Source organism: Chelonus insularis, unplaced genomic scaffold (genome assembly GCF_013357705.1).
Source record: "Chelonus insularis isolate UGA/USDA-ARS -01 unplaced genomic scaffold, ASM1335770v1 contig_24_pilon, whole genome shotgun sequence".
Lineage (NCBI taxonomy): Eukaryota > Metazoa > Arthropoda > Insecta > Hymenoptera > Braconidae > Chelonus > Chelonus insularis.
In genome coordinates, this window is record NW_023276446.1 from 890,034 (window position 1) to 917,592 (window position 27,559).

General features: G+C 28.4%; 1 protein-coding gene across 15 annotated transcripts in view; it reads left to right on the plus strand.

Moving 5' to 3' along the window:
- Positions 1 to 1,158: 1,158 nt before the first annotated feature.
- The window catches only part of SLO2 (slowpoke 2), a 110,909-nt gene continuing 84,508 nt past the window's right edge, over positions 1,159 to 27,559 (plus strand). For 10 of the 15 annotated variants that reach the window (XM_035079622.1, XM_035079628.1, XM_035079626.1 and 7 more), the window contains exon 1: positions 14,421 to 14,982. In XM_035079622.1, coding sequence (XP_034935513.1) covers positions 14,588 to 14,982 — 395 coding nt within the window. In that variant the 5' untranslated portion in view covers positions 14,421 to 14,587. Of the gene's footprint in view, positions 1,285 to 2,311; positions 2,824 to 14,420; positions 14,983 to 24,828; positions 24,959 to 27,559 lie in introns of those variants that run through there. The other 5 variants (XM_035079634.1, XM_035079641.1, XM_035079631.1 and 2 more) reach the window with 3 other exon arrangements.

A 27,559-nucleotide genomic window follows, 5' to 3' on the forward strand; every position in this document is an offset into this window, starting at 1 on the left:
GCAAAACGGATCTTCCAAAGCTGTTAGTACAAAAGTTAACATTGATTTGACAGTATGCTTATCACTCAAATTAAATTATTATGTACATAAGTCATTTTAAAATTTAAAAAGCCGTCTTGTCTTATGGATTCGTCTTACCCCGTATTCCCCTATTATTTTTTCTTTTGTAAAAAATTTGAAATTTCCTTTAAAAAAACAATTTTCTTAGAATTTTTAAATAAAATAGAATTTAATGAAATACTCATCGGTGAGTTTAATGAATTTTGATGGTGTTAATTTGGAAATGTTATATTTTATACACATATGTGTTGCACAGATAAGTGTCAAGAGAGCTAGTTAATAGTTGTACATCAAAAAGTGTTTTTTGTTAATATTAACGTTCAGTTATGATGTATAAATTTTATAATTTTTAACATGAAAATTAATGGAATGTAAACAAGTATAATTATATGTAGAATAGTTCATCTCTATACCTTTCTGCAGTTGACTTCGTACCTGTATAAAACAAACGAAATTGAACTGAATGTCTTAAAGTAATACAATAAGCTTTAATTCCCCTTTGAGATTTTATTTAGGACATTTAAATGTTATGTATATCATATATCATGTAAATATACGAAAAAAGGGATATCAATAATGAAAATTAAAATTTTCACTTTTATCTCATCTAGTTTGGATTTCTTCCAAGTTATAATGTTTTCGTGGATTTACATATTTTCATGTTTTTTGCTTTTAATTGATTACTTTTTTTCAATCTGATGACTGAAAAAATATTCATAAATTGGCTATTAAAAATTTTTATTTTTCATTTACTACACATAATAATCACAGCTCAAATAATATCTTTTTTCCTATTATTCACATTTATGTTTGAAATGAATGAAAAAAATTTTTTTGTCAATAAAATTAATTAAAAAGTAATAACTTATTGAATAAGATAAATTTATTGATGAGAATGCTTATTATGTCTTAGTATAATTTGTTATGAAAGAAATAATTTTATGATTGGCCCTTCCAGGAGATATTTGACGTTTTTTGGTAAGGCTATAACGGTGTATTACTGATTCGTGTACTTGAGGGAGATGTACTGCAGTAGTGGGCGGCGTCAGAAATGGTGTTGGAACCGGTTGCGTCGTCATTAGAACGCGAGACATCAGTGAGTTCACCTCGTGGACCTTTCACTCAAAGTGGTGACGTGCACGTGTGTGATTTTCAAAGTTTTTCTGTCATAAATCAACAAATTGTGTCCTACAGCAACATTTGCTTCATTCTCTATATATTTTAGTAATTCTTTCAGTAATTAATAATTATGTCATCGATCATTTTCAAAAAGGATCACTTTTTATTATAGTCAAATTTTTTATTGGTTAATTAAATTTTGTCAATTGAAAGATATTGCTTATTTGTTTGGACGAAATTTTTTTATGATTGTTTTACATTTGATTGTAATATTATTACATTTATCAGCGGACAGTTTTTTCTATCGAAAAAAGTTTTATATATAAACTTGTATCAGAAGATATTAAACAGTTTATATACATTTGGTATTGAACATAAAAATCGAATCTGTCGAAATATTTATTTAAAAATATTCAAAGTCAATTTACAAGTTAATTTAAAAATATTTTTAACCAGACAGCAATATCGAAATAACTACCAGCTTGTGGCCTTTCAGTTTTTCATTATTTATTCAGTTAAAATATCTAACAAGAAAACTCGCCATTCCGAGCGCGTCTTACATAAAAAACTTTCTGTTTCAAATTGTGATCTGCTATGAGAAAATAAAACGAACAATATTATATCATCATATTATATAAATGTCATTAATGAATAAATTTAAGGGAAAAACTTAATAATTATAGCCATTTCTAATAGGTTTCTTGTTGAATTTCTCCTTTATTTTCAAATTTTATCTTATTTATGAAATTATTTTTAAAATTTTCAATGGACATAAGACTCTGTTTATAAATTTTAAAATAATCAAATTCTTATTATAAAATAGTTCAATAGTCAACATAACTACATTGTATTAAATATTCATAAATGCATAGCAAATAATCCAATTGAAAAAGTGAAATGTCAAAAGAATTGAAACAAAAAATTTTACTCAAATGCAGTATATCATAATTTCCATTTCGCTATTTATTTTCTGAGGCAAGTGACTATTTCCTTTGAAAGTTTTGTGTACGACCTACTATTATTGTACTAAAGCTTAAGATATATGAACTTTAAGACTCTCAAGTACGTACTACGTCAAAGAAATTAGATGCCCTCCTCAAGTATATGGGGCACGTCATTGTCATGAGAGTTTTCGTGTTACTCTCTCACGATTGTTGATGCCGATAATACTGAGCATCAACTCAAAACGATTAACTTCATTGGGTAAAAGACAACAAGATACGTTTATTTGTTTGTAGTAGTGATAACCTTTCAATAAAAAAAAAACAAAAATAAAAGAGAACTTGTTAAACTATACAGAATTAGTGGAAATGGTGTGCAATGGTCTGTTAAAAGAACAAAAAATAAAATAGAAACTCATTATTTGAATATAAATTAAATAAATAAGGAATTAATTCCTTACGTAAAATCCTGTAACTGTAAAAATTTAATAACAACAGTGGCGTCCGTCAGTGAATTTTTATATGAAAAATTAGAAGGACGAATTAATTGCAATAAACCTGTGACAAAAGATATTTCTGGTACTCAGGAAGCTTCTTACGTCATGAATGAACCAGATCCGTGTCTGCCGTTAATTTTACCCCCAAGATATCGGCTTAGAGATCTCATATTAGGCGATTATGCTTTCAATGATGATGGAGAAAGGTAATTTTTTTTTAAATAAATTATTACTTATTTCAACTTAGCATTTTCATTTGAATTCAATATTTAAAATTTTTCATTACGAGTCAATTTAAATTTAGGTCACTATGATCTAGACAACCTATAGGCCATATAAGTATAAGTCATATATGTATGTCTCATAATTTTAATTATTAAATAAAAAAGAAACATCGAAATCTTCTATTTAATGTAATATTTTGTGAGTTGGAAATTCAGAAACGAAGAAAATACGTTTTAACTGCCATATTTTTAATCTTCATCTATCGAAGAATCACATCAAATAATGATTTTATTGATCAGAAATTTGAATGATTAATGTTTCTTTATTTAGAATGAATGAATCTTATTTGGACACTATTGAATTAAACTCTTATTTAATAAATACTACTTTTCATCAATAAAAATTGGTTGAATTTTTATAATATTATTTCTAAGGCACTGAATTCATAGATAGAATATCTATGATCGTTAATATTCTTGAAAGATTCATCAATTCTATCAACTGTCTGAATCATTCGCTCTTAAAGTCGACTGAGAACCCTTAGCGTCGGTTTTAATGATAAATTGATTTGCATTAAGTTAAACAATTTAATAGACCGTATATATATACATATTTTTTTCATGATGTATGATTAATGATAATAGATTACACACGCACTACAATTAAATTAATTTTTATTACAAACGAATACATGTTCGTGAATAAAAATGTGATACTAATAATAAAACTTTTATAAGCTTTGATGTCATTATATTTTTCATGATTATTATCAGTAATATGAAATAATTAATTATTTTACTTTATATTTATCTTTTTTCAATTTATTCAACATATTAAGATTTTATCAGAATAAACTTTAGATGAATTATATAATTGGCACAAAATTGAATGTTTAATTAATGACTAAATATCAGGAAAGTCATTAAACCAAAACTTTAGTAATTATTTATGAAGGTGGATGATATTAAATACTTTTTGTCTTTAATTTTTTTTTTTTTTTTTTTTTTTTTTTGAAAATTAACGTTTAATTATATTTAATTGTTACAACTATAATTAGAGCTTTAATTTCATTTGAAAGCGTTTACATTAAAATTGATTTTTGAAGTTTCCAATTTTTCGATAAATATTCGTTTTTTTTATAAAATTTTATCGTTATATGTGTATATACGTGAGTATTTTTTCTGTGTATAATCTGTCGAAACCTTTAGAGATATTTATTGGTAAATTTAGAGTAGATTTCAAATGTTTCACTCAAGATTGAGTATCATTTCTTAAATAAAAAATCTTATAAAATCAAAGATAGATTTCAATTATATGATCAAACAACTTCTTTAAAATAATGGTATTCATTTTTGAAAATTTCTGATTTTCATGAAAACAATTTAAAAATATTTAATTGAATGAAATCAAAATTTTCTTGTTGGTCTTTTGATACAAGTTTGATTCGGAAACTTAGCGAAGATTTTGTAAAAATATTTAATTTCAGCGTAGTAAATATTTTGAAAGTTAACACGTTTCAGCAATATTCCTTAGATCGTTTCTTCTACCATTAATAAAATATTTCGTGTTATAAGTGGTATTGATAATGTAAATTTGATAGAAAAAGTTTTTTTTAATAGAATCATTATTATTATAAAATAAGATGGTATAAACATCATCTCTCTTTGTGATGAGGATTGTCAAAAATTGTGGTACAACAAAATGTGTCCAGGTTGTTGTCAACAACATACTCCTCGGGCATTGTCTTTATTTCGCGCAGAAGCTAAAGGCTTCACTTGACACCATTAACATCGACCGTAATTTCTATTTTTGATCTCTACAATATCGTAAGTGTAAAATATATAATGTATTTGGAATTAATTTTATTCTGCTTGTAATACAATTATTGAATATTAAAATCAATCTTGATAATGCCTTGAGTAACAATAATGTTAATAGCAGTTTCTTTATTCTTCAAATAGTGTTTTCACAATCAGAATAGAAAAGAATCGATGCAAAGCAGGTTTAATGTATTTAGATATCTGAACAAAATATTTTCGAGAAGGAATATATTAAAAATCTTCCATCATAAAACCTGTGAAACGAATGAAGAAAACTGATGAGGACCTATTTGTCCCTATAGCTAATTTGTTATTTCTACGATACCAGGCATTTTGACTCCTGAACAAATATCCTTGTATAAAAAAATGTCAATTATAATTGAAAATTATTATACTTATTTTGTTTCTCTGGAAAATTTTACAAAGCTTTGACAGTTGTGCTTGGAAACTTTTTTTCATAAGAAGACCTGTTTCATTAGAAAAAAATTGTTAGAGGAGCAATTCAAAGTATCGCTAAAGCAAAACGCTGTCACAGCAATCCTTATGCCTACTTTAATTATTTGGATAGCTATTATAACTATTTATAAAGTTGCCACAACTATCTTAACTGTATGGACAAGAAAAGTATTGTTATAGTACATGGAGGGAATTTTTTCACTCAAGTTCATAAATGTAAGTGCAAAAATGATAAGTGTACGTTTCAAAATTTAGAAGTAAAAATATTGCTGTTGCAACGCAACACCGCGCTAGAGAAGCTGTTGTCACCTTCAACTCGCGGATGTTGGCCAGTACCCGAGTAAAAATGATCAGTTTTTAGGCGCGCCCAAAGGAGACCCAATTCGATCCCAAATGATTTTTCAGGCTCTCAACACGTCCAATTTAAGTCTACAATTCTTTTCCAGGCCCACAACGCGCTCAAATCAAGCCTAAAACTATTTTGCAGGCCTGAAACACGCCTAATTAAAGCCCAAAAATATTTAAAAAATCTAAAAAAGTCATAAAAACTTATCATCAAATTAACTTTTGTGCTACAAATTTACACTTATAATAATTTATTGTCATCATTGTCGAATATGATCTCAGAAAATGGGCGTCTTGTGGGCCTAGAAAATGTTTTTGGGCTTCAATTGGGCTCCTTAAAAATTTAGGCCTGTAATGGGCTTGTTTTGGGCACTGAAAATTTCTCTAAGTTAAGATTGGGCTTCAATCGGGCCTGTATTGGACTTATTTCTCATTTTGGACGTGTTTTGGGCTTCTTTTGGGCCTAATTATTTTCACTCGGATAAGCTTCTCTGAAATACTAAATGATTAATTTTCAATTCTTTTTTACCTGAAGGGCGCCAGGTGGGTCCTCTATCCACCGTACAATAAAACTGAGGAATCGCTCATTACTTCAGTATTATTCGATTAATTTCCAGACTCTATTTCCCTTTAGGTCTATATTCTATTTATTTAATAAATTTACAATGCTTTATTTCAATACATTCACTTTTGGCTAGTTCACGTATTCCATACAAGACAATGTCGTTCTGACTTAGAGGATCTATCAGCCCATATTATCACATATTCGTCATTAATTTTAATTCTTTCTAAATTCATTTCTCGTGGCACCGTCACCTTACTTTTTCCCGCGCTATTCACTCATTCGTTTATACATGCTCTACAATTACAATGAACATTTTACAATACTTAATTACAACGCTGCACTATAAATCCCAATGTTCCAAAATGCATTATTTTAATGCGGATAAGTGTGTTAAATATGACGTCACCAATTTAATTAACGTTGTAGTCACTTTTACACACTTAGAAATGCGTTTAAAGTGACTACAATGCTAATCAAATTGGTGTCGTCATATTTAACACACTTATCCGCATTAAAATAATGCATTTTGGAAAACTGAGATTTACAGTGTGGCATCCGCAACGGCTGTACTTCTCGAAGATGTCGACGATCTGCTAACTTCGACGCCGATCCATCGATTCACCATCCTTAAGGCCCTTTTCTCTTTCTACCAGGTCTTCTCCAATCTCTTAGACTCTGGCAATTCTTCTAGGCACTTTCAACTGTACTCAGGCACCTTGCACACTCTTTTTGTGGCAATTCGCCTTCAACAATTCTGTTACTTTTCGAGTCGAATATTCTGGCTTCTGACTCTTTCGAGGATTGGCCCAACACTCCTTGTCAGATGTGCTTTGACAGTACTATATCTTTTCAACGTCTCTCAAAAGTGATGTCATTACGTGTGATTGGTAGATCGATAATGCTCATCGATCGTGTACTGTATTTATCCTAAAATCTTAATATACGATGCTTATTTTGAGTATTTAATTACACAGTGAAAGGGTAACCAAGGAAATGATAACCCGTCTCACTGTTCAACAGCAAATTTTGGGTTGTCGTAAGTAACTATTTTACTAAGACACCTTTTAATTCTCAAGTTTACTTACAAGAACTCAAAATTTACTATCGAATAGAAATATTTTGACTTATAAATTTCGAAATGTGCACTTGTCACTTTTTGCATTTACAATTAGTGAAAAAATTCTTTCTGTGTAGCAATACTGTGGTTGTTGAAGGTTACAAATTAATTTAAGGGACACGGTATTTGTCAACTTTTGAGTATCCATCTGAACTTCTTAAACTCACTATATTGAAAATGACTAAACAATTGAAGGTACTCAGATAGAAATAACTACTTTAATTTATATATTTTTTAACCTTTTTTTAGTTAATATTTCATTATTTTATGTGATTTTCACTTTCATAAGTATTGGAACCCTCTATCGAATTATCGAAGTGAACAAAATATTCAATGAAATATTGCATAAGTTTTGAATTTACCAATAAAAAAAAGATTTTGATAACAGGAAAATAGCATAACGCATCAGTAACATTTTTTTAAGTTTCTGACTCCAAGAAATTGCTAAGTAATCAACTTAATTCATAATTTTCAAGATAATTGAGATATGATGTATCCTTTAAAGGCTGTATTCGGCTAAATTTTTTATGTTTCTCAATGTATCTGAACGATTTGTATAATTTATTTTATGAATTCAGTTGTATAAACAGTCACATTATAAAATACTTTTGATTGAGCACAATCTTTCAGTTCAATAGGTTTTCACCTTTCAAGTATTAGAATACCGAAAATTTTATGATTGAATAAATTGCTTTCAAATCTGAAATTTACTAAATTAAACAAAGTTGAATAAATAGTGATATCAAAATGAATCTTATTTAATTGGGAAATTCAACATATATCTATGAAGAGTTTAGTGAAAAAAACCAGTCAAATTGTTCTTAAAATATCGTTAACGCAAATCTGTTAACTGTTGACCGCAACAATACTTTATTTGGTAATATTTAGAGAATGGTTTGGTAGAATTCTTATATTACATTGATTGATTCATTTTAACATAATTTGTTCCTAATAAAGTTTATAATGGTCGGGTTCATGACAATCATTTCGAAGTTAAGAGTGATTTTATTATATTTTTCTGTAATTGTATAATGACTTTTTATTCTACTAAATATCGGTTCTGTATTATTAGTTAAATTGAAATGAGTGTTTTCTGGTGGATGTTTGATAATCAATTATCTCTTGAAATTTGGAGTTATAATTATTTTGTGAGGGTCGCCTCACAAACCAGCTAGTTTTATAGTTATAGTTATAGCCTCTAGGTACTTGTGTTAGTCCGCATGTACGCCACCAGGTGGCGATCGCAAAACCGTTTCGCGCACTTTGTGCGTGGGGAAAAGCCAATAAATTGGAATCTATGGGCATGGGCAAATCAGCTTAGGCTCACTTTGTATCGGTATCTGTCAGTCAAGCCTGTGTGAGCAGTTCACCTACTTGACTGAAATTAAGGTGTGTGAGCATTTCGCCACCTTAAGTCAACCATTTTTGCGTTCTGAAAACCACAACGAAGGGTGTGAGCATTTCACCTCTCCGTCGTCTTACTAGGGTCTGTGTGAAACGCGACGTATTATTATTGTTATTCTTATTAATTAGCCATCAAGTTAAAAACCGCGAATTGCTATGATTGAAATCATTACGTTAAAATACTAGCTTGACCGTATTTAAAAGACCGCTCATTTATAGTAATTGTTATTATTTTCTGCTCCGCCATTTCAGTGCGGGTTTTCCAAAACTGGCAACTTTACTAATACAAGGTTAGGTCTCGATAAAGAAACTTGTTATATTACCGACTCACCGGATAAGTCATTTATTATTTATACCGTCTGTTCAAAATGTGCATAAATAGCAGCAAATTAAAAACCTGTATATATTACTTGAGCTTGTGTGAAATTCTGTTAATGAATACTGTTTTTATCGATAAAAAGATTCCGTTGCTACGGACATTAAAGCCGTCTCGGCGGCAGCTTTAAATCTTGTACATAGAGTGATTGCTTGTTTGTTAAAATAAAAATTTATTACCGTAAATCTAATACGCTTGGTACCGTTCACTGTTTATTATTTGCTAATTACCTATCCTAATTACTTATCTGACTAATTGACCTGATTTTATTGTTTTAAACCGCTGATCTGACTCAACTCTTGTCTTATTTCCTAATGACGAATCCTGGACAACTGAGCTCAATAGCATAAAAGGGGACAAGAGTACTGTGTAGTGCAACTTAACTCTCCCTATTACAATAATTAATAATACTGAATAATACTAGTAGTTAAATTGGCCGATTATTGAATATTTCATCTGTTATTAAATTTCACCGTTAAACATTAGGAACAAAACCGTTACAATTTTATGAAAAGCATAAAGCTTATGGAAAAGAATTGCTCTTGTAATTTTTCCTCACCCCATGTCACTTAAATTCATTATTTAACCTATAACCTATTCGTCTTATTGCTACTATATAAGAGTAGCACTTTACTTATCATGAAGTTAAAATAGTTGTAGCAGCTATCTTAATCGTTATTACACCTATCCATACCATTAGAAGTAGCAGAAAAATTCCTGTAACAGAAATTCATTTCAGTTTACGTTGCATTGTTATCAAAACAATATTTTTTTGCAGTGTTCATTCAATTTTACTTGGTAATTAAAGTTGATGGATTTGTTGGGTTAACTATCTGTTTTTAAAGGTTTCATAGCGGAAACATAAATAATAATAAAAGAGTATTACTCTCACGATGAAACTTATCGCTGTCACAATAGCATGCATGTGACTAATTTTTGTTTAGCCAAACATAATCAAAATTATATGTATACCATTTTTTTAACAACAATTTGTATATCTCTCATAGCGATGTATAGCTATCAGCATTATAAACAGTGTAATACTAATGATATGCTTATAGCGAGACTCGATATGTTCATATGGACAACATTTTTTGTCCATATATATAGTGAATAATAGAGATTATATAAGCAGTACTTTCTAAAAAAAATAGTGAATTTTTCACTTTTTGTAGTGATTCCTAAAATCACTGTTGAAATAGTATAATTTTTTTGATTAAAATCTATATAACATGCATTAACTATTTATTAGGAAGTTATTTTACTTAAAAGTATTTTAAATAGTTCATCTTTTCATTTATTCATTATTAGTTTTTTTGTTATAAAAAAAGAATGCTTGGACCGAATTTGTTCAAATTTTTTTCAGATTTTCTTTACAATAATATTGTAAAATATGTGAACATTGCCATCTATGAATTATTTAACTAACGACAGTTTGTTAGCTGACGACGATTGCTTGACAATAAGGTTGTTTATAGCAACAAGAGGAGTTTGTTTATCTCCAGTTCCTAACTGAGATTTGAACTGACCGGACATTTTTTTTATCTTTGAAGTCTTACAATTGATTTAATAAACGATTTCATTCTTTTATAATATTTCTTGGAGTTATTATTTCGCTATATTTTACAATATCTTTCGAATAAATTTAGGTTTGAGTCGATATCTCAATCCGTTTCTGAGATATCCGTACGTACGTGCACACATCATTATAAAAATTGGTCAGAATGCTTGCAAATATTTTGAAACGTGGAGTTATGATGAAAATTCAAATTTCACCAATCAACCCAATTTCAATAACTCCCTAATGGGAAATTAATAAGTTGAGTGAAGAAGACATTTAAAATAGATTCTACTTATTGAGTAATTAATATTGTTAAAAACTGAGGTCAATATCGATCCAATAGTGTTACTAATGACTTCACATGACTCTCAACAATTATATACCATTTATACCAATTCCAATTTGTGATAAACCAACGAAAATTAAAAAATGACAAAATTACGGATTTCGGCCAATGGGAAGTTTGTTGAAACACTTATTATGCGAATTATTTTGCTAATTGACTATGCTCTCTAAAAATGAATCAGCGACTATCCGCTGATTCGCAGCTATAAGTTATTCACTATTCAAATAGCTAGTTCTCAAGTCTCCAATAGATGGCAACATGCTCTCACAATAAGTGTATTAAAATGAGAGGCATTTTTCCATTCTTTCCTCTGGGAAGATAGTCGTGAAGACCTTTAGGGTCGTACCCAGACCTCTGTAAAGCACTGTACTGATATTTTTTATAATCACTTAGAAATGAATAAAGTAACTACATAACTTTTTTTGTAAATGCTAAAATCAAAATTATTATACAATACAATAATGATTTTGTAATTCTTAATATTATACTATTTTGTCAAACCATAACTCAACGAGCAATTACATAATGTTATAACGTTATCAAGTGGTTGCCGTCTATAAACGGCCTTGCAAAGAAGGTTTATTATTAACTACTAATAAATTTAATAACTTTTTTTGATCATACAAAATATGCATTATACACAAAATAACTGTATTTATCATTACAAAATATTTATTTAGTTGTAAGTAATATTTATTTTTATTATAAAAAATTTTAATAAATATATCTGTTCCCGTCAAATAGATTCTTCTATCAGTAAATTTATTTATATTTTTCGATCAATTGAGAAATTAATTTCTTAGCTTTATTTATTTATAAGTATTTTTATGCTTCGCGGTATTTTTATAAACAAAAAATGAAAAAGAAGTTGATGAAGTTCAATATCTACATACCACCACTTTTATTTCAAGTTATTACTCAGCAGTTTGAGTATAGTCGGAAAGCGCGCATTCATCTTCAGTATAGCCTCACTTGTTTTTTTCCGACGGATAAATTCAGTTTTTGATACAAATTGACCATTCTTTCTACGTGAAGCCATTTTTTGTTTTATACACAAGTCGTTTTCACCGGCTCACGCATTTGAGCTAGTTCAATTCAGGTTATAACATCTCTACCGAATTTACCCGAACGTTTCGAGTCGGCGCATGCTCAGTAACTCTACTGATCAAATTGAAGTATTTATTATCCAATAAAATTTTTTTAGCAACTAATTAATTAAATTTATTTTGCACTAAAATTGTTAAAGTTTTCTTTTAGAAATTTAAAATAAAAAAAAGGATTTCATTATTTACATTTTATTTAGTTGCTGGTTTTACTATTCAAAGCTCGGCCGGACTACTTTAAATACAACAAAAATGCGAAGGTCGAAGATAAATTGGATGCTTTTATTATATTATTATAGTAGGGAATATTTTTTGTTTTCCAGTAATTTTTACTGTTTCAGTTTTAAATAGTGCATATTTAAAGCTCCATTAAGTTATCAGTCAGGAAAAACAGAAATTATTGAAACCGTTATTGCATATGGATATGTTAATTATTTTAAAAAACTATTTGTTAAACTTTACTGAATATAAAATTTTTTTTGTTCAACATATGTTAATTATATTCTTAAAGTACCTGTGCTAGGAAATCTTGAATTTCTAGAGAGACACGTGCTGATTTTTACTTAAAGCTTTCGCGCTACAATGCATTGAATCCATGCGCAAACTCGACTGCAGTTTAATCTTGAGCTACTGCTGCATAGATCGATTCAGTATTTCTGTGAATTTTTCATTCAACTTTTCCAACTTGATATAATATTTATTTGGTCTTCTCGTTCAGATAAAATATATGGAATACATAAATTCGTAAAATGTACGGTATATTACACAAATCAAAGATTCCAAAAAGTACTAAAAAGCTATGACAAATAGAGAATTGCGAAATTTAATACTAAATAAATGAATTGTTTATTTTTAAAACATAAAAATAAGTTGTTGAGATATCACAAAAAAAAGATGCAAATCGCAACAAAATGGAATATTAGAGCGCGGGCTCTTATCCCGGCGAATATTGGCGCAGCCGCTTTAAAGGGTATTGGGCCACGTGCATGTGTGCGCGTATCTGGGGGGCGCAAGAGTGACAGAGAATGTGTGTAAGTACGAGTGAGTGCAGTAAAATGGACATTGAAGGATAATGAGAGAGACAGAAAGATTGAGAGGAGATGGACCGTAGTATAAGAGAGACCCATGGGTGCGGCGATACTAGGGTTCTGATGAGACGAAAGGGGTTAGTTTTCAAGAGAAAACCGTTATGATGTGCTGTAGTAAAAGTGTCGAGCTCTAGGCAGACATGGTTCAGTGAAAAAAATACATTATTCACATGCGTCTCTTTGTTCTTTCACTGATAGATCAAAGAGACATCATTTATTGACCTAAAATTTGTATCTTTCTTTTGGTAAAATCCTTCAATGTGATCAATGGAGCTCTAGGTCACTTGCAAAATATAAAAAGATGAAAAATAACTGAGATTAAATAGAAGAATTCAATCTGAAGCTTCAATCAAAAGAATCTTGGAGTAATTTCGTGAAAACTTATTATAATGTGTAAACTTGTAGATAATTTTTTTGATGAAAGTGTACTAGTGATACCGACAATCATGAAATATGTCTGGATCAGAACTGTTAAATAAATTAATGTCTCAAGTGATAGTTTCAAGGTGGAATAATGTTATTGAACGATGAATTGCTGCAGAATCACGCGATTCTGCTCATCAGTGAATCAGGATTATTTTAAAGTGAATAGCATCATGCATTTGAGAAGCCAATAATTGTTTTTTCTATAACTTCGAAATATTCGAGAAAGATTAAATTTTGTGACAAAGTGTGAATAGCCTTTAGATTCAGTTATAAGTTATATATTAAATAGAAGGAAGTTTTATTTAGTAACAAAACAAATTGTGGTACTTCACGACCTTGGATGAGGGTGCGCATTGCGAGTAGCTGTCTTTTTGCTTGAAGGTCATGAGGAGAGAGTCGATAGTAATTTCACTCAGTCCTGCTAAGTTGTGTCACGCGTTATCGTGTGACTGAGTGGAATGATCACATACCTTAGTCGAACCACCAACGGTGAATGTCACAAGTGATAATATATTGTGAGTCAGCTCATTATATTGTTATAAACGTATAATTGACAAGGACAGTTGTTATTATCATCCACATCTATTTGAAATAAAACAAGGGAAACTATTAAACAAACGCAAGATTTCATGAGGATAGTATTCAAATTTTCAAATAGAATTTCTCATTTTATACGGTTGATTTCATATTTACTACATTAATAATTAACTAACTAACTCGTTATCAATGTGACTAATGTTGATTCTCAAAAATATTTATGAACTTTGTTATTAATGGATACAGAATCCTAAAAAAAAGTTTTATCATCATTGAATGACAAATCTATGCTTCCTAATTTATTCAAAATTAAGATAAATGATTGATAAATGTTAATTATTTTTAAAAAAATTAATTATTAAATTGTCATTTACTTATTGAAATTTTTTATTTAAATATTATCATGATAAATCAAAAAAGTGAAATAACAATAACCAATAGTAGTGATTCTTGGTTAATATGGACGCATACTACCACACTTCATACTGCTTTCCTCATGAATTATTCTTGTGCTCTACTTCCTCAAGTAACATCAAAGGCTGGAGTAGGCTACAATAAATATATATGTCACGTCCAGCAAACAAGGCTAAAGTGACTATAAATGCCATCTACAATAGACAGTAATACACCAGAATGGAAAGAAGATCAAATCGGTACAGATGATTCTAATTGTTCTCAATTTATTGTGTTTAATCATCGGAGGCATCGAGATCCATTACGAGGCTCCAACGCTTCTTCTGAACCTTTATTAGAAATGGAAAAAGTAAGCTGGGAATATGAAGCATTGTCCGATCTTCATACGCCTACACCTGTCACACCTTCTTCTTCGCCACCAAAAGATCCTCAAAAAACATGCCCTCGAGTATCCTTTGAGCCGGAAAACTTGGACGATACTAGAAGACGAAGCAGCAGCAGACAAATTTCTATCAGAAGACGTAGCAGAAGTATGAGTGCATGGGGAGACTTATCACGATGTTCTTTTCGACTTGATGAAAGGTACAAATACTTTTTTTTAAAATTAATTTATCAAATTAAACTGTCATTTTCATTCTACAAATCTAAAATCAATTGATTTGCATTCATTTTGTACAGTTTTTGAATTTTGTCGAAATTGAAATAAGTTGTAATAAATTATTTCAAATCGAAATGAATTGAATATTTTTGTAAATAGGAAGATTGTAGAAAATTATTTGATAGGCAGAAAAATTTAAATTAAATTATCAGACATAATTGGAAATTCATTTCAATTCTAAAGCTGTGAAAGTGAGTAATGTTTAATATAAAAAAAATTATAAAATAAATTATTGATCATCACCGAATTTTATTATAGTAACTTCAGTAATAAGGCATCTAAAAATGGAAACATCAAAAGTAAAACCATTCAAATAAACAAATATAATTTATTTGTATTTAAAATAGTCAATTCCAATAGTATGAATGATTTAATACTCTCTTACTTTTATAAAAGTGAATCAATATGAATGTACTATTTTACAGTTGTAATAAGGATTATTGTTCGCATCAATACTCCTATCCCCGCAATTCGACAACATCGTTTGTAAGATGTTTACTGAAAATTCTATAGTTTGTTTAGGGCATTAAACATTGAAAACATTTTAAATTTTTAGTTTTCCTCAAACACTTGTTAAAAATTGGATGATTATAATTGTAGAATATTCATTGATTCGATTTTAGAGAGCATGTATAATTTTAAATTGTAGAGTTTAATTAAATAATAATGAAAAGTATTTGATGAGTTTCACCGAAAGTACTAAAAATTTGTGTTTGGAATTATTTTTCATTTTGATTATTTCGAGAACAAAAAATGATATCGATGCGGGACAAATGGCATTCGACACATAATTACGTAGCTTAAAACTAATTTGGTTTTCAGCAAAAATGGTCGAGCCGTTTTTTATGCAGAATCGAAAAACTAAAAAAAATGGTAAACTAGCTAAATCTCATCACTTGTTCCACTGGGAAGTTAGTAGTGTGGATCTTTCGGGTCGCACTCAAACCACTGCAGAGTACTCATATTTTTAATTTGATTTTTTTTATTACCCGGTGTTATTCGAGTCACATTCTTTTTACGTTGAAATTAAAAAAAAAAACCATTAATATATAACATTAATTTCTTACACTTTTAAAAATTTATTGTTAAGTTCCATAGTTGGATTCACGATTATGTGTTAATCTCTCATTCGACAGAAAATAATTGAGACCTTTCCGAACTAATAATAGTAAATACAACTATATATCTCTGTTAGTATACGAATTAAGACTTGAAATTTACTTGTACAATAACAATTATTTCAACTGATCATTGTACTTAATTTTTAGTCAACACAAGAAATATATATACAATTTTTTCTGTTGCAGGTGAGCAATTTGTTCTGTTTTGTATATATTTAAGTAAGTAAAAAAAAAAAATTATTAATTTAAATATTATGCCTAATATAACTTTGACAGAGTGCTTTAAAAATTCGTGAATTTAATCCAGTTTTTATTGATTTTTAAGTATTTGGTATTCAAATTGTAAAAACGTTAGACTCACGAAATAATCCTGGGAACTGTTTGTCAATCACAAACGCTTTTTTTCCAAAACTGTATGTACTAAAAATATTATATGTAAATTATTGAGATTTGGCATAGTTCTAGTATGCACTTACCCAAACATAAATAGGATGTTTATAAATCAAGTTTATGTCTGCGAGAGTTTATTTTGTGCATATATTTATACAACTTGCACATGATCGAGAGTTTTTAGATGAATTAGTACGGTGATAATTGACAATTTTATATCTAATTCTTTTTAAAAATGAATCAATAAAAATTATTGTGAAATAGTGTATATTCATTGATCTGTTTTTAGAAAGTACTATTTAGTTAATATTTTAATTGTTAACCAGTTTTCAATGGAAATAATTTAATTATCTCTACTTAAATTGAAACTCGTTCAATCCATGTTAATATAATGTTTCACATTATATAAATCAATTTATTTTTAACTCTTTTTATTATTGTTTTATTTTAAATATTTCATTGTTAACATAATTGCACGCTTAATTGATTAAACAAATCAATGAAAAACATGCAGATAAACCCTAGTAGCCATTAGGAAACAGACTGCCGTCAGACTTACGTATGTTGCTGTCTTTTGGTTTCCTAACGTAAGGTCAACGTAAGATCAACGTCAGACGTCAGATGCTGCCGCAGAAAGGAAACAGACGTACGTAAGTATGTCGACAATTCTAACGACAGATCTTGGCTACTAGGGAAGAAAATAAATTAATTGTAGAACAACTATACATGTTATAATCAATAATAAATTTAAACAAGTTATAAATAATAAAACATAAAAATAAGATGAGCTACAGTTACCGTTTTATTGATTTTCAAGATGCACTTATATTATTAGATATGTCACAAATAAATCTATACAATTACTAACTACAATAAACAACTGTTTTTGCTAATCATCATGAAGTGAAAGAAATTTAATAAATTTAAAAAGTTCCAACTAAAAACAAATTGGTAATGAGGGTATAATTTTTAGTTGATGCACAAATGAATTCCCGATCGTACAGGGAGGAAATCGTTGATAAAGTAGATCAAATTCTGTGTAGTGAAAATACCGTAAATAGAGAGAGTGGATATTTCTTCCTTTTATCGACTGTAGAACAACATGACAATTATGTTCCTCAGGTTTCTCATAGGTGCTCTAATTGTAGGTTACGATCATAATCACTTTGGCGTGATGATTATATACATATTATAATAATGTATGTATAAATTATGAATTAAAATTTATATTATTGTATTATATATATTGAGTTTAATTTTAAACTGAGATACGAATATAATTCCATGGAATTTTTATGAACATATTTTTATGTTATTTTTTAAATATTATAGTCTTCTTATTATAGATATACTACTTAAAACATGGTAATGGTATATTTCAGTGGGGGTTACGAAAAATATTTTTTTTAATGATTTATAGTACGATCCTAATGACTACATTTTTTGTATTTACTGACAAGAATATGGAAATTTATTCCAATTGAAGTCTCATTTACATATTGGCGATAGAAGTGTTATATCCGCTGGGAAATGTGGGAAATAGAGGGGTGTAAGATATTTTGAACTTTTTTTATTTTTGACTTTTGAAAATGGAATTGGAAGTCTAACCTTTTCTATCAGATCATATCAAAGAAAAGTCTTCTTTATCGTTTTTGCATTAAAATGTTAAAATATTTTTTTCCCCGTGTATATGTGTATATAATGTTTCTCCATTCACTTTTTTTTCTCAAATTAAGATCTAGAGAATACTCAATATTTCAGTGTTAGTGAAGTTTAATGCTGTCCTTTGGGACGTAACATTCTCATTTGAGTAATACATCTACCTGAGAATAATGTTTGGTCGAAGAAGCATTTTGAGGGATCGAGTTGCCCATAATTTATTGAATCAATCACATAATTGGATCTTCTGAGTTCCCAGTAACAATGATAATAAAATACTCTGGGCCTCATTATAAAGTTAAATGTTTAACACATTTATGTACTTCAGTTAACTTTTTAGCAAAAACTTTTTTCTGATCGAAAATTAGGGGCATTTAGTAAAGTTTACTCTCCTAAAGACATTCCTATATCGTGGCATAGGGAGAGAAAAGAAAAGTAAAATTGTTTTTTGTGTTATATAATTTTTTATTTTCAATACATTTTTCAAGTACTGACAATTGAATTATTTAAGTTAAAATTTTTTTAACTTCTGCTCGGCGTTTATTACATCTTAACGTCACGTCTTTTTAGTATTGATGAGAGTGAAAGATGGAAACTTGTTCCTAGTGTAAATTGTTAATACTTGTGCGAGGTGTTTACTAAACATTGCAATATTTTTCAATATCTAAATCACAATTTGTCGAGTTTACTTCAAGTAAACAACTGGAATGGAGGGAATTATCAACCTTTTTTTTATTTCATGCATTCCAAGACCAGTGCCCTGAATCATGAAATTTGTTTTGGGCAGGCGTCTGCGCTGGAATGTAGAGGAAGGACTAGGAGGCGGACCTACGGCTCATCGTTGATACCGACTAGGCCGGCAGTTACCCCCGAAGCTCCGTGTCGTCGAGATGCGAACTTCGACGTCTACCACCCCCGCGCACATTTGCCACCATCACGTCATTACCTCTTTGATATTTGAATTAGTATTTTCTTATTCCAACCTTTTTCAATTTCGCTAAAAATATTTTTCAACGTCTGCCTGAAAATACCTTTGTACTACTTCTTCTCATTTCGATATACATGTGAATTGTTTATTATTGAATTGAAAATTGGATGAAAATCTAAATATCAAACCACACCCAGTGTGATTAAAAAATCTTACCGTCGACCGCCAAATAGCAATCACGACATACTGATGCTGACGACGCGCGCAGTGACCTTACTACACGTGAGCGGAACAATTCAAGCTGTCGTGGTCACACTTAAGCGTTGCGTCGTCTTAATATTAAGCAACAAAAACAAATCCAAGTTATCAACGAATTTTTTCTAACAAGTGAAGAATTAATAAGTTTACACATTTCTGTTGAGTATTTGATTGTTTATTAAAGGTGATTTGTTAGAAACACATGGCGAGAAAATTGACGAAAAAAATTTTTCGGTTGAAGAAAAAGAAGATACGAAATTATCAAGGTATTATTGTTTTAAAATTAACAAAAAAATACAAAAATTTTTCATCAACTGAGATAAAACTGTTTAAAAAATGTGATCGTGATGAGAAAATAATTAATCAAAAAGAATATTCGAAGTGGGATGTAAATTATAAATGCATATTTAAATGTGAACTTTTCAATTAACTGAACATCATTTTGTTTCCAAAGATTTTAAATGAAAAAGATTATCCAAACGACATTATTTTTATTTAGAATAACTTTCCACGAGTGCGCCATCTTGTGTCACGTTCTGTCTATTGTTTCACTTTGTCTTTTTTACCGAATCGAACTTGATAGTATTTAAATTTATAACAACGTTTACATTTAATATGCCAAGTAGAAATCTAAGTAAACTTATATTAACATTTTAAATAAGATTGAACATTATAGATTTCCAACAATTATTCAAGTAGTTGTTACGTCATCATAGTAATGGATATCAATTTATAAAAAATTAAACAATATATCTGTGTTTGAGATTATATTCGCCCACACATTTTGTGTTACATAATTTTTTATGTGTACTTATCACATGTGTATTAAATATATCGTCCATTTAACACAGGCTTGTGTACTAGAACTCTTTCTATGTCTCTCTAAATGTTACAAGTGCTTTGTGAATTGAAATACAAGTATAATGCTTATGGTAGAAAAGCTTTAAAAAATAGTATAATTAGTAGTAAAGAATAACTTTAGTCAGCCAAAATAGTAATTTAATGATAGTCATGAAAAAATATCACATTTTTTAATTTATAATATATATAATATAATTTTAAATTCATCTCGATTGAAGGAAAGGAATACAGAATTGAAGAATTTATGGTAAATCTATAATTAACACTCAACTAATGAAATCAACTGCAATTTCCGCTCTCAACGTCGAGTAAAAATAAATAATTTAATCATATCCAAAAGTATGTTATTATTACTATGTTCTAAGCTATTACAAAAGCAAGAGAAAATATTTCAATTATTGCAATGTATATACATGTATGTACATATTTCTTTGTAGTGTGTTTGAAGTAGAATATTCTGTATGTGTTTTATTGTAATTCTATTATGTATTACATATCTCATATTTAAATACCACTATTTTCCATTTTTTTTCCAAATAATTTTGTGGATTTATTAAATACAAAACGAGTTTTCATCTGGTAGAAAGACCTTCATCCGAAGCTTTATGATTTTCACGGTTCTAATGTATGCATTTCCGTTGTTTGGGTGTCAATTGACAGCCTTATTTTCCCCAATTTCATCTTCTACCTTTGTCTAAATTGTCAACTCTGTAGATATGCAATATGCTTTGTAATATGATTTATTCAGCAAGTTTATTCTAAATGATTACGAATTGTGCTATGGATTATTTTGAATTGTTAAAAAATTCAAAATAACATTTTATAAAACTTTTAATTGAAAAAATTTCTTTTGAATGCTTGTATTTTTTTTATGATATAACTATATACATCAATTTTTAAATAAAAAATAAAATTAACAACGGTAATGTTTTTTCAGAAAAGAAAACATCAATATTTTTTTATTAAAAAAACATATTAATCAAGTACATAAGTACTATTATATTTAAAAAAATAACATGGTAATTTGAATTTATACTTTTAAAATATTTATTATCATTTTATTTTGTTCATTAACTGAAGAGTATATAATGACTCAAATATTGAGAATTCATAGTACATAATTAACGAAAAATCAATTAATTTTTTTTTATTGATAGTGTTTTCTATAGCTGCAAATTTTATTCACATTATCAAAATTTAATTGAAAAAAGAACAATCAATAACTCTTTCGAAAGGTTACTAATTTATTTACAATGTGAAAGTTTTAGTGAACGTTTCAAATTTTTTTGAGAAAAATTAATGAACAATGCAATAACTAGTATATTTTTAATTTAAAAAAATAAAAGTGTCAATGAAGCTTCAAGTCCTTCTATTCACACACAGAGAAAAGTGTTTCAAAATCGATAGACTGCAGCATTTGACCCATAATTTTTTTTCTAAAAAAAGTACACACTTTCTTTCCATTGACATTAAAAATTTATTGGTAATATAAAGTACTGAAATGAGAGTGGATCTCATTTTTTATAATTGTTCGTTGTGACACGTAAAGCACCCTAAATCTATCGAGTCATTTTTCATTTTTGTCATTATACTGAAAATTTATTAAGTCTATACGCAATTTGTTATTTTTGAAATCTTGACATTTAATATTTGACCATCAATCGATCTTCAGATAGATGATACATATTGATGTTGATTACTCAACAGGTGAATCTGACATATTCACAATTTAAATTGCATAGAAATGATTTCAAATTTATTGACTATATAGAATTTGATTTTATAAAAACACGCAAATTCAACTATGCTGTTCTAGTAATAAGCTGTACGATATCGATTTGTAATGTAACGTAGTTTCAGATTTAGACCTTCAGCATGTAGTATCATTCAATTTCCGTTTTAATTACTGGAGCATCATTAACGGCCATGTTAATAAAACCTTTTCCGAAAGGCTATTATTCGTCGTAGAATATTTTTCTTTGTTGTCGATGAATCCAATAAGGAAAAATGATGTAAAGTTAAAAATAAAACATAGAAATAATGTAAAAAGGTCTAATAACTCTAATAACATAATAAACTAGATAAAAGCATCAATTTTATACTATAATTACAGAAAACTTTGATACTCGGGAATATAAATTGCAAATTGTATACATTTTATTAGATAGAATTATTCTGTTTTCATTTCAACAACTTTCGAAAGAATTGTAGATTTATTTTTTTCTCAAAATACTATGAAGACAGTTCATTAGCTCATGAAAAGGAAATAGATTGAAATGGAAAAGTAGAAACAACCCGTAGATATGCCAATCAAATGTCAATTAAAAAAAAAATAGGATTGTTAGGATACGAGTTGAAAAAATTCCTATAAAATATCTCAATTGTTTCTCTTAATTGATGAGGTTTACTCCCGATATTAACTCGAGTTTTATTTTTACCTTTTATTTTCTTGTTTTACACTAAAATAAAATAAAGAGTATTCATGAATGGCGTTCCTGTCGATTACGTATCCAAGAAACGTTCGCTCCCATCGGATTTTACAAAAGAGGAATCAGGAAACATACTGCATACTAATGATATACGTGCAACTACTAAAGTACTCAAGTATTTACTTGTGAAACTTGACTAATTTTATCCGCGTGAGTTACTGTCGTCTTAATTAATGACAACTTGAATTTGATTTAAATTAACAATGCTAGATAATGATCGGGTGACATAAATATAGATGAACGTAAAAATTAAAAATGAGTTTCAGTAAAATGAATTGAGAAATTTTCATAACGTTATAAAATGTATATGCGCGATAATGACAATAACAGATACATCACAATTTCCGTAGCATCCTGACTTCTTTTTAAAAGTGAGAAATTTCTGTAAATGAGAATTTTGTTTTTGTTTTATTTCGGAAAGTTTTATTGAAATTCATCCTTAAATCACAGCATCGTGGAAATCGTAGACAAGCTAATCTATAAATATTAATGGATCTTGACTCATTCGAGATTTGTTAATTATTAAAAATTCAAAAAAATGTGTTTATCACAAAGAATCTTCTATCTAGAATTACTTTTTTTGGAATAAAATGAATTTTATTTTTTTCTATAGCAAAATTCATACAATTTTTTCTGAGTGTATTAATGACTATTGACAATCAAATAGTTACTCAAAAATTCAACTACTTTTTTGTTTTTAATCAGGTTAGATACATTACTTTGAAAGGGTTGAAGATGTTGAGTAACTCGATTTAATCATTAAGACATCTGATCACTGACTATGGAGTGGAAGCGAAGAGGTTACTTCACTTACACGGACTATCTAAAACTACTCTGAGTTACTCGAATAACCGATAATAAATTTGTATCTTTTATAGAGTCGATTGAAAATCAATCACTGAAACATGCAGATATAAGAGAAGAGAAATATGTGCTCGTACGAAAATGGACATTGATATTTGAATTTTAGTTGCATCACTTCATCGTGACTGAGATATTGTTATTTTATTTTAAGAAAAAAAAACATTTTTTGTATGCATGTGTTGAAGCTTTTTCATTTTTCAAGACTCTTTAAATCAACAAAAGTATGAAATTCATTGTACTTCCTTTTTTGTTCTGTTCTTGACATCTTTCATCATTTTTATATCAATGTTATCGACAAGCATATCAAGGGATTTGAATTTTTTTTTAATAATGACTAAAGTTATATCTTTACTTACTGTATTTGATGTTATTGCTGTGACATAATGTTTTGTGTTGGTAATAGTAACACTTATAAGATTTAATTTCTTTATCTCATGCCAATATATAGAACATATTAATAAATTCTTTGATATGATTTACTAAGGTGCTAATAACAAAAATAATTTATTGACAAGTTTTTTCTTGCAATAAAAGTAAAAATTAAATGAAGTGCAATAATAAAATAATAGAATAAATTAAATTGATATTTTTTCTCTTAAAATATATTCATATTAGAAAACTATTTACTCGACTTTACAGCGGCTTTGTATTTATCATAAGTTTTAAAGTAATTTTGAATATTTTCCATCTATTGTAGGTGGCTGAATAATAAAAGAAGAAATTTAGGACTGGTCACAATGAGTACAAAATATTCATTATAATCGTCGAAATAAAACTCACGGCATAATTAAATACAAGAAAAAATCAATTTGAGATGATAGCTCAGTATAATATAAATAAATTTTTTCTGTCACTCAAACAAATTTTCCTCATGCATTAAATCCGAATTTAAAAGCATCTAAAATCCAATATTTTTGATGATATCATAGACTTAATAATATAAATGAAAAACTAGATCATATTGCGTTAAAATAATATCAATTTACATCTATCTTCAAAGGGGCCACTTTTTCTTTTATAAAAAAAAATTTATTCGTATAAGAACATATAAATAAAGTGAATAAAATCCTCGTCAATTATTTTATCGAGAAAGTACAGATAAAAAATATTTTATAAAGTTTATAAACTGTAATTTAATTTATTATTAAATTTACACTTGAATATTTTTTACTTATCTACATGCTGATATTCAAGATAAGAATATAACTCAACTAAAATGAAATCAATATGATTTTTACGAGATAATTGTGACTAAAAAACAAGAATATTTGAATGAAATAATTCAACAAATGGAAAAGTTCATTTGAGTACGGATATAATAAACTAACAGGTATTTATACTTGTTGCACGTGAATGTTTACTCAGTAATATTATTTTAATGTCATGTTGCTTAATCACATGTTTATAATTATTTTTTATTTCAAATTTATACAAATTTAAATTAAAAGAAACTCTTTGTTGTTTATATTATCAAAATTTTATAACTGATGTTACCAATTTCTTTCTACTGACATTTGAAGATTTCTGTTTGTGTGCATTCTCGCATGTCACATTGTAATTGCTTTTTTAATATTAGGTGGTCAAAACTGAATACCAGATATTGTTTCCATCTTGATTGGAAAATACATATCATATGTTAGTTGGTATTCTGAATCAATGGATTCATATATGTTCTAGAAGAATTTCAATTACATATATAGAAGAGTTATTTGACTAAAAAAAATTGAAGATAATTATCATTTGACATTTATGTCAACAAAGCATTTAGTACTTATACAACTTCTGCCTCTACTTCCAGCTACATGTTAGTATGCTTCTGTAAAATTTTATAGTTTTATTTACATAATTACATAAATTACCAATTGATGTTATTGTTGAAATATGATAGTAAATATTAGATTGAAGTGAATTCAAAATATAAAGTACATATGTACATCAGTATATAAAATCGTTCACTATTAGAATATCTATTTTGTATTCATCTAGAGTAAGTCCGGCGTAGATGGCTATATGGGGAGAGATGGCCAATCGAAATTATTTATAGATCGGTTGACTAGGTGTCGGTACTTTTTTATTTTTCTCGTCAAAATTTTGGTCGTAGCTTTTATTTTACGCACAATGGATTTTATTTTATTGCAAAATGAACGTAATAAGCACCTTAATAATTTTCCATTAGTCATCATCAGATAAATTTATAGAAAAAAATTCATACCGAGTACAGTTGACACAATATTATTGTATATATAGATAAATTTTCGTCTATTTGAGGTTTGACTGCAGAATAAGTTGACTAACGACATAGTAGATTGTTAACTAAAGGAGCAAAGTATGATTCTGATCTAGGTATAAAATTGCATCCGACAACATCCGTCTGGGCATGCGTACAGATAATTTTTTGTCTTTTCATGCAGGATAGAATACTTCGCTCTGGAATAAAGATAAAGTCAAGCCAAAATTGAATCTTAGATGTAGGAAATATTCTTGGTTGAGAAAGAACCTTGAGTGTCAGAATTTAACAATTAATAATGAATATTTATTGAAGAATTGTGCATTTCAAGTGCAGTGATTATCAACATAAAAGGTTCACTGGAAAATTGTAAGTTTAATGTACGGAAGATCGTCTCTTTTTCACAACCAACCATTTATCTAATGATTATTGATATTTATACACAATACTTAAGAGTTATTCATCTAAGTAATGTTAAGGTAGTTTGGCATCCAGAAATGAGTAGTCAAAACAGTAATGATTTTTTTTTATTTTTTTAAAATCTATCAAACAACTTTCTGCATAGTTTGTGTATATGATTTGTAATAATAATTTATAAGTTTAATGCAATAGTTATTTATGAGAAATATGTGAAAAACTTTAATTTATATAAATTGTTTTGATCAGTATTGCCGCAGTATTTTTTCCTCGCAAATATGGTGGAGAAATAAAGACAAACAACGAGTTACAATATTAAAACATAAATTTCAAAAAAACTGTGTGGTGAATCATATTGAAATTTAACTTAAATGCATTTCAAATACTATTCGTTATGTTAAGATTTTTTTTACTGTGAGTCAACTGTGCCAATTTTTTATAAATCATCAATTTCCGGTAAAATTAATCAAGGACACTCATAAGAGCTCATATATTTTTGCATAACTTAAGTAATTATATCTCCTAAACAAAAAGGTAGAAAAATCTCTTTTTTTTCTTTCAAGTCAAGTGGGTGAGTAAGGTATGCGAGCACTCAAAGGCGTCGTCGGACTAGAAGAGAGTTAATTTTTGTCTTTATTTGGTACTTATCAGTACCAATTTGTTACTTCGGAGTCATGAAAGTAAACTGGTTCACGTTAGAACACGTATGACTTTAGCATTCGTACCTTTTCGCAACAATAACAGCAATTTGACACTGAATGACTGTACAACACGCAGAAATGCGTGTGTCGGTGACTTTTAAGTCCTTGAGAAAAGATATTTACGCCTATAGAATAATTAAAATAATCTAATGAACGTAGAAGATTTGGCAGTTGAGACACAAATTCCTTGAGATGCTTAGTAGAGAGAAACAATTTGAATATTTACAAGCAAGAACGAAAGTAAAATTAACAAAGGATTGTCAAAAGAGACGATAATATTTAGATTTTACATTGATGTAAAATAACAAAATTAAAACAAATTTGTGTTTTCTTTGTTATGAGCATATAAAAGCTTAATTCTAGTTATGATGATTAAAAGATAAGCTTGTTATGAGTTGAATATAATTAACATACTGTGTAGCTGTTTTAATAAAATAAATTTTTTTTTGCTTGTTTTATGTTTAGGTTCAAATAAAACCGAATAATCAACACGGTAAATCACTCAAGAAGATAATTTTCTAGGCCCTAAAATGAACTCGGAGATAGTCACATAAATAGTTTTATTTTTCTCTTTCATACGTTTTTT